The sequence below is a fragment of the Xiphias gladius genome, chromosome 2, assembly GCF_016859285.1.
Source record: "Xiphias gladius isolate SHS-SW01 ecotype Sanya breed wild chromosome 2, ASM1685928v1, whole genome shotgun sequence".
NCBI lineage: Eukaryota > Metazoa > Chordata > Actinopteri > Istiophoriformes > Xiphiidae > Xiphias > Xiphias gladius.
The window spans coordinates 15860474-15869804 of record NC_053401.1 but is presented as its reverse complement, the minus strand read 5'-3'; the positions used below and the strand labels follow the sequence as shown (position 1 = coordinate 15869804).

Sequence of the window (9331 nt, the reverse complement as noted above, 5' to 3'; positions counted from 1 at the left end):
TCTATTACATTTGAATCCCAACATACTAATAATTGCCCGTAAACAGAAATAGAATTTGTACACAAAATCATTTGAATTTTTTTTCCCATTCTGCTAAACTGGACCCAGTTGAAGGACCCAGCTGGTCCATGGACCTCTTTCTTCTATCTACATGCGTTTTTTCATAAAATGTTACGGTCCAATGTATCCAGTCCCTCTTCAATAAGTAATTAGTACTCTCTTCAGTTTTAAGACCTTTTTTAAATTTTCAGTACGACCTTACTTGACGTATTGATTTTCTAAAATCACTTTGAATAAATATTTTCAAGTATTTAGTATTCGCGCGTCTTATATACTATTTATGTAATCTTATTTTTTTGTTTCTTATTGTTTTGCTTTAATAGCCCGTGCCTTTTGTATAATATGTATTATATTGCATTTCTTGGTTGACTTTACAGTTACCTTTCCATACTATATGATATCTGGTTTTGAAACAATAAAAGCCTATTAAATATTTTATAGTATATATTTAATGAGTTTCATTTTTGCTGTTGTATTTTGCACCACATGATAGCTAATTAAAGCACGGCGGTTTAGCCTATTGTGTAACCGCATTTGAATCAGGCTCTGATTAAAAAATAAATAAATCGAAAACCAGTCTGTCTGACAAATATATCTGTTAGTCTGTAGTTGTGTGTCTGCAACGCGACCTGCTGCGATTTCCTGTTTCGGGTTTCCCTTTAAAAGGGGGCATGGCTCTATGCTGGGAATTCACGTCATTTCGCCGTTTTACACACATCCAGATCAATGAGAGAGAGAGAGAGAGAGTGAGAGAGAATAGATGTCCGCCGATCTCTCTCTCTTCAGTCTTGCTCTTCCAGGAAGGGATTATTAACCAGCGCACTGCCGACATGTGAAGGACAAAAGAAGTTTTCAGTTCACACCGACAGCCGCACTATGGACCTGCCCAGCAGATAAAAAAGAAAAAGCGGGCTACATGAAAAAAACAACTTCTCCTACAGTAACAAGCCTAGCAGTCGGGCTGCCACTTCTGCTGCTGCTGTGTGGGTTTCTATAGGAAAGGAAAGGAAAGGAGATAAGAAGAGAGTAAAACGGAAAAGTGGAAGGAGAAGGAGAGAAGTTGACGGGAGATAATGTCTGAATCCTCCTCCGCTGCGACCAAGGTAACACTGTCGGCTCATTTTCTCTTCTTTGTTTTCTTTCAACAGACACTCTCCACTAAAGGTTTTAACACCTCATAATATAGCTGTGATATTCCTGCAGGGAATATCAATGTTGCATATCACCTCCTACAGACGTGCAGCACAGAAGCACTAGCTGTAACGCCATCCAGTTTGTTTTGCTAGTCATCTGTTGCTCACGGCTCCACGCTTTTAGTTCGCCTCCACTCTGCTGATGGGAAGAAGTCGTGACTGTCTGTGACACGCAAAACGTTGGATTTACCGCACTGAAAAGTGATCAAAGCCGGTGGGTGAACGTTTTGTAACGTAGATGTAGCATATTGATAAACTCGAGCAGGGAAAGAAGAAGAAATTATAAAGCTCTTAAACCGATTCTCATTGACACAACAAAACAATAGGGATACAGAGGAGTTTGGGCTATTAAACCCACTCTTGGCCTATACCACATATTTGGGATTACTGTACTGGCATAGGAGTACTGCCATTGACAAGCTCAGTATACTACATTTGACGTGACAGATCCTTTCAGTGATTTACTAGATAAAAATATAGCCAAAAAAGCTAAAATAGTTCTAGTCTGTTTTAGAGCTGAAGTGACTAGTCGATCGACAGAATATTAATCGACAACTATTTTGGTATTGAATTAACTCATTTATTGAGTAAAAATGCCAACTATTTGCTAGTTCTAGCTTTTCCAATTTGATGATACGATGCTCTACTCTTTTTTATATGATCGTAAACAGAATACGTTTATAAAGCTGCAGCTAACAATTACTTTCATTATCGATTGAACAATAAATCGTTAAGCCACAAGTTCCCAGAGCCCTTTGTGGCATCTTCTTATAGCTTGATTTATCTGACCAACAGTCCATATCCCAAAGATATCCAGTTTACAGTGATATAAAACTAAAAAGGAACAATTCCTCACATCAGAGAAGCTGGAGGTAGAGAATGGAGCTCTGTATATTTGAGTTTAAGACGGTTACTTGAACAAAACAGTACATATGAAGACATCACCTTGGACTTTACAAATTGAATGCCCTATTTAATGCCATTTTATAGACCAATCAATTAATCAAACAATAAATAAATAATGAAAATAATGGTTAATTGCTGCTTAAAATTCATATCTTAGCCCTCATGGCTGTTGGTCAGAATGTGTAAACAATTTGAAGACACTTTGTGCTTGTGATGGACATGTCATTTTATTTTGCATGTTAAAATCAAAATTTTATTTATTAATCAATAATGAAAAGAATGCATACTTGCAGACCTATCATAGGAAAAGGAAAATAGCATGACCAGCACAGAATAATTATTAGTTCCTATTTGAACTAGAGCTGAAAATGTGGTTGATTAATGTGAATGATGATCGGTTAACTGTTTCAGGTATTTAATCTAGCAAAAATGGTGAAGGTTCAGGCTGCTCAAACGTGAGGATTTAATGCTCTTGTGTTTTTTTTCTGTTCTTTTAAATTGACTTTCTTTGGGGTTTGGACTGTTGGTCAGACAAAAAAGGGCTTTTGGAGATGTCACCTTGGGGTCTCAGAACTTTTGATGGGCATTTTAAAAAAATTTTTTTTTACAATTTTTTCATCAAAAAATAAATTGACAGGTTAATCGCTGATATTATTGTTAGCCCTAATAGGAACATTAGAGAAACATTATTTGGGATGTCAAGATCAGCCTGAAATAACTGGAAACACTGCAGGCTTTCTGGTGACTCAAAGCGAAATATGGTGTTTTGTTTTGTGTAAGAGGGATGTCTACTGATTACCGAGTCTGATGTCACTGCACAATTGCAGTTGCATGCTGAAGAATGATCAGCACTTCACTCTGAGACAAGTTTTCCACCATAGCAGCCTGTAGACAGGACTCCCCCTCATCTTGGTACGGCAGCCCAGTTCTGTCACAAATCACCTACCCTTCTCTGCATTTGTCTTTATCACAATCTAAATGTTGTCTTCCCACTAACCTGACCCAGTCCCAGCTGTGTGAAGGCTGCGGCAGTATAAAAGAGGAGACTGCTTCCTTTTTCTGGACAACAGAATTTTTAGAAAGTGGATGTGAAGCAGGGGAAGAGAAGCCTTCGCCTCTGAGAGAAGGAAATAGAAGACTGAAAGATTATTGCTTAGCTTCCACAGGAAATTCCTGGTACATACAGTTGGTGTTCAGGTCTCAAGAGTGGCTAGCTGGTGACAGCAGGCTGAAACTGGGAGGAGAAACAGCAAAAGACTTTGCTTCATTTCCTCAAGAAACTAAGGCGGCTTCATGCTCTGTCCTCATTTGCAGGAAAGGAAACCAGTCAACAGAGAATGACCGCAAAGTGGAAAACCTCACACCGTAACCTAGATTCAATAATTGTGCTGTACAATAGCAGAGCTAGAATGTCTAAAATCTCCAGAGTGTCCTTGAGAGGACTGCAACTAACAACTGTTTTCATCAGGAGTTTATCTGCTGATTATGTTTCTGATTAATTGATTAATCATTTAGTCTTATACAGTGGTGTATATATATAGTAAAAAATATTCATCCTAATGTTTCAGAGCCCAAGGTGACATGTTGAAATTGCTGGTTTTGTCTGACCAACAGTCTAAAACACAAAGGGGTCTAAATAAGAATCATATAAAACAGAGAAATGTAGCAAATCTTCAAATTTGAGAAGCTGAAACCAGTGAATGACATTTTTGCTTGATAACTGACTTACAAGATTGATCGATAATGTGATCTGATTTAACTGAAGTACAGTTTCAGTTGAGTTCACCTTAATCTCTTCAGTTTAAAACATAGATGGCTGTACATGTGTATATACTGTTTGGAGTATGACTGCTAATGTAACTGAAATTGCCAATGATTCTAAAGGAAAACAGAAATATATAAAGTATTACAGTTAGTAATTGTTGCTACCACATCTGACCTGCACTGAGTCCTTTGGAAAAGGACAGTGCTTTCCCCTCCGCTTTGAAAAGGGCCAAAATACAGACATACTGTACAGTAAATATATTATCATGTTACTTGAAATTAACAGTTTTCCATGTCCAGAGAATTAGAAGAGATCTTTATTGTAATTTCTGTTGCAATTGCTGCTTCAGCCCAGACATCCATATGTGTCATTTTCCCTCACTTATCACTTAATCAACTTTTCACTTTTTAAATTTTATTAATTAATCGTTGAGTCGTTGTAATAATGAAAAAAGTCCATCACAATTTCTGAAAGCTGAGGGTAACATCTTCAAGTTGCATTTTCCCCCCTGCAAACAGTCCAAAAGCCAAAGATATAAAATTTTAATACAAGTTGAGACAAAGTAAAGAGGAAAATTATCACGTTTGAGATGTTTTAACCATCAAATAGATGGCATTTTTCCTTAAAAAATAACTTAAATGATACATCAATTATCAGAGTAGTTGCAGATGAATTTTATGTCAATCAACTAACTGATTAAACGACTAATTGTTTCAACTGTAGATTAGTTAGTTAATCAATTAGTCAATCACAAAAAATTAACAGTGAAAATAATTTAGATTTTTCAAGCAAAAGAAAAAAAATGAAACAAAAAACAAAACTGCGCATTTTCTGTGTCTCTGTTATATCATTGTACATTTAATATCCTCTGGGTTTTAAAATGTTGTTCAGACAAAACAAACAATTCGAAGATGTTACATCAAGCTTTGGGAAGTTGTGATGGACATCATTCAGTTTTCTGACATTTTTGAATCTAATTGATTCATTCAAACAATAATGATTAGTAGATTTATTTCTATCATTTCTTATCATTTATTGAGCAAAAGCGTCAAATATTTGCTGCTCACAGCTTCTCAAATTTGCTGCTTTCTCTGTTTAATATTATTATCTCCCCCAAGGGGGCTATGTTTATCCCAGTGACTTTTTGTTGGTTTGTTTATTTGTCAGCAGGATTATGCAAAAAGTACTGAACCGATTTGCACTAAACTTGGTGGAGGGATGGGGCATGCGCCAGGAAAGAACCCATTAAATTTTGGTGTAGGTCCGGTTAAAGAGGTGGATCCAAGTCTTTCTTTAACATTGCAAGATAGGGCGTTTTTCGCCTTGCTGGAGGTATGCACTCTACTGAGTGCCAGTCTAGTTGTAAATTTAATACTTATAGATGTATGACCAGATGATCGGTCAGGAAAATCCAGCACAATTGTTTCTGACCCACTAATATATCCATGGGTTTAAGATACTGAGGTTACCATCTTGTCAAACAGTGCATTGCTTAGTTTAGAAGGTTACTTCACTGCATAGCAACATGTGCTAAAGCATGTGTGGCATTCTGTGTATTAGTGTCTCTAGACTGTGTTTTCACACCTTGACAGGCCAGTGTGTCAGTTTATTAGAAGCATACAGTATAATGCGACGAGATGAGAATGACGCTAGTTGATGTTGTGGGTGCACAGCGAGGTGAGGCGAGTCTGCCTGGGGCTGTTTGGGTTCAGGGGTGATGTGTCGTGGAGCTTTGTGAGCCATGCTTTGTGTCTCTGTATCTATTCATAGCAGGAGAGGAGCTCTTTCAGTCCTTCCGCGAACCCGCTGCCAAACTCCACTTCCTCCCCCGTCCATGCTCCTGTCGCGAGGCCAGCCAGCCGAATGGAGGACGAGCCTGCCAGGCTGCCTGCACACCTGCGTGAGTCACACACACTCGCACACACACACAAACACACTGAAGAGAGTGACTCCTACGCACATTGATCACTCGGTCATTTGAAAGGGACAGATTGATTTTTGTCAGTGTTTTTAGTATCTTGAACTGTAAATGTTTCAGTTTGGCTGAAGTGATAATCCGGGAAATCAGATTTTCATTGGTCTCATCCCAAAAATCCCATGTTGATCAAGCCGTATGGGTGGGACTGTGACTATGACAGTATGAGCTTCTGCAGGTGGCAATATCTGAGAGTTTAGAACAGCAAACAGAAGCTGACAGTAGACATTTTTATCATGAGAAAAGCCAACAGGAATAAATACAAATGTTGCAGAATATCACTTTAACAGTTAAAATAAATCACATTAAATCATGACAACACACACACACGCACACCATTATCGCTGCACAAGTGCTGGCCCAGTCATGCTGTACCTCTCAGCTGGGAAGCGTTGAAGCAGATCCGGGGTCAGGCACTTGAACTCTACACGCTTCCACTGGACCAGAGAGACAGACCTACTGCACTGTAATAACCAACAGTTATGCAGCAGGTCAGGTACAGATAATATGGAGCAGAGAACACACAGGTGCTGAGAGTGATAGAAGAAGAAGAGTTGCTGAAGAAGTGGAGGGCTGTAACATGGGGACTAAGACCCCTGCAAATTTCAGTAGGAGTAAGAATGTAGTCCCAAACACTTACAGGACCAAAAAAACTCCAAAATTTAAGTTTAGTACATGAATGCCGCTCACCAAACAGAGCAAAATTATGTCTGGACTGGTACTTACACACTACTGGTCAAACGTTTTAGAACACCTCGATTTTTCCAGTTGTTACTGAAATCTATACACTGTAATTTCTCAGTGTACTCAGAAATTAAAGCATAGAATAGATAAATAATGAAGATTAAAAAAAAAACAAGGAATCATGGAATCTTCTTGTTGAACTAAATTAATCAAAATTTTTGTCTCACCCAGCAGTCGAACATACTTGAAGCATTCTTTCTACTGTGAATATCAAATGTTGTTCGGAAAGTTTGTTCCAGCACTTTTGCAAAAGTTCCCACAAATATGTTATACTCTAGAAAGAGTTTGCTTTGCATTCACCTTCTGTCAAGTTCATCCCAACCAAGCTCCATGGTGTGTAAGTCTGGAGACTGTGCTTGTCTTCCATCATGTAAAGCCACCTTCTGCTTCTTTTCTTCTAATTTTTCAGGTCATTATCATTCTGTAGGATGAACCACTGACCAAACATTCTATCTTCCTTTGTTACCTACTTTTTTCTCACCATTCTGATAGCAATTTACAGTACTATTTCTTGCAGTACAGTATTGTCCTAATGCATCAGAGGGTGTTATAACACAGTTTGGTCCATCACTGCCTTTGTACAGACAAAGGGGCAACTGTAGGAATTGTTTGCATTAACTTTCACCGCTATATTTATTTCTAATTCTGCAGGGAAGCTGTAAGTAAACTAACTTCTTAATCCCTGAAAAAGGCCTGTTTTCTATGAAAGTTACATGATTTTTCAGTTTTTGATGACCTAAACGTGTTTTTTATACCTTGGGCAGTTTATCGCTTATCTTTGAACCATTTAAGGTTATTCACTGAACTTGAACTGCTGAAATTTCTATAAAAACTGGAAAAATGGGGCTGTTGTAAAACTTTTGACCGGTAGTGTAATCATTCATTTCTGTATGTTTTCTATTCCAATTATCGTGTTTTAATTATCCCATTCAATACACAAGATGTTTAAATCTCTTCTGACCATTGAATTAGAGGTGTCCTTGAACCTCTTTGAATCCATCAGCAAGGTGAATTAGTCGCGGCTTCCACCTTGATGATTGGAAAAATAAAGGCAGAGAAATGTTTGCGGTTATGAAATAAAATTTGGTCTGAATAGCTTCCAACATCTGATTTTTTTTTTTTTTTTTTTAACTGATTTAAATAGATTGAGTCCTCATTGATGGCCATTCTTCTGTTGAAGAGCAACTGAGCCCATCAGAGGTTAGTAGGCAGGATTAAGAATGGGGATGTCATGTGGCAGAGCCTGAAAAATAATGACAAAAAATGGTGACAGTTGTACAGGTTGTTGAAGTTGACTTACAGAAATAACAACCATTAAAGTGAGCCTGTAACTTCTGAAACAAGAAAAAACCCATTTTTCCTCTTGACTGAAAAGGGGAATTCATAAGCAACCAAATACTCAGCTCAATACACTCAGGGTTTTTTCTGATACAAACTTACATGGTCTGGCCAAGTAGCTTACTGTGGGTAATGTTAAGTAATGTTAGAAAACTTTAGATAGATATTTCTGTATGACTGACATTAGTGAGTTAGTGGGGCTACTTTATGACTCTTCTGCACTTTTACCATTGTTGCACTGAGTTAGCGTTTACCATATTACTACAGTTGTTTAGCAAAAATTACATAGCCAACTTTAAATTGACTTATTTCTTTGATTATTGTCGGAAAAAAAAGTTAACTGCACTAGCAACCATTACTACATATGTTATACTTGAAAATGACAAAGCTGGGACAGATGCGTCAGCATCGATGAGCTACAGCAAAATAAAACAAAAGAATCAACCCCCCCAAAAAGAAACCAACTCACATGAAAATGTTTTTGATTGATGAAATAAAATAAAATCGCAATTCAGTCTGTTCATCAGGCAAAAAATGGCCTGCATTAAAGGCACCCCGTTGACTTTTTGACGCACAGGAAGATGCAAGCATGCAGGTAACATTATTCACATTCTGTGGTTGGTTTTACCCTTTCCTTTGATGGTGATGTTAACGTGCCAAAAGCCATTGCCAAAAAAAAGACAGGGAAGAAGAAGACTGCATGCAAACGCAAATGGATGTAAACAGGGTTTGAATATGTAAAAAAAAAAAAAAATCAACTTTTAAAATGTTTTATGAGGAAGTAAATGCATTCAGCACATTTGTTTGACCTCATGGATAGACACAAAGCATTTTTGTGAGTAACACTGACTTTTTTTTTTTTTTGTTTAACAAGAAAACTCCAGAGGGCACTTTTAATATTGGGTATGCATGATTTGTAGGTTTAAACACTTGTAGCTTAAGCTGGTATAAACATCATATAAAAAATAAGAAACAGACAAATATGTCATACAGTGGCTGGAATCAGACTTGTTTTTGATGAGACCAGTGAACAAACTAATGTGAAGTCATGTGGTTTTTGTTTAGAAGCATTGATTGTCTATTAATTGCCTACATTGAATCAAAACAAACAAAATATTCAGCAGACCCACAACAATACAGAAGGGCAAGTTTTCCACTTTGGTTCAAACCGAGGAAAACCAGCCTTATATCACTTTATTAACTTGAAGCTATCTGCACCTTATTTGATTCATTTAACAGTTTTAATTAGCCCAAGATAGAATAACAGTCTATAGGTGAGCCAGTAAAGAAAAATATGTCAAAATATGTTTTGAAAAGGTGTAACAAAATGAAGCAACACAGTGACATTCA

General features: G+C 37.3%; 1 protein-coding gene across 4 annotated transcripts in view; it reads left to right on the top strand.

Moving 5' to 3' along the window:
• etv6 (ETS variant transcription factor 6) overlaps positions 1–9331 on the top strand; it is a 37151-nt gene that overhangs the window by 2671 nt on the left and 25149 nt on the right. For 2 of the 4 annotated variants that reach the window (XM_040144809.1, XM_040144783.1), the window contains exons 1-2: positions 778–1163; positions 5695–5824. In XM_040144809.1, the coding sequence (XP_040000743.1) occupies positions 1134–1163; positions 5695–5824 (160 nt within the window). In that variant the 5' untranslated portion in view covers positions 778–1133. Of the gene's footprint in view, positions 1–777; positions 1164–1208; positions 1468–5694; positions 5825–9331 lie in introns of those variants that run through there. The other 2 variants (XM_040144801.1, XM_040144790.1) reach the window with 2 other exon arrangements.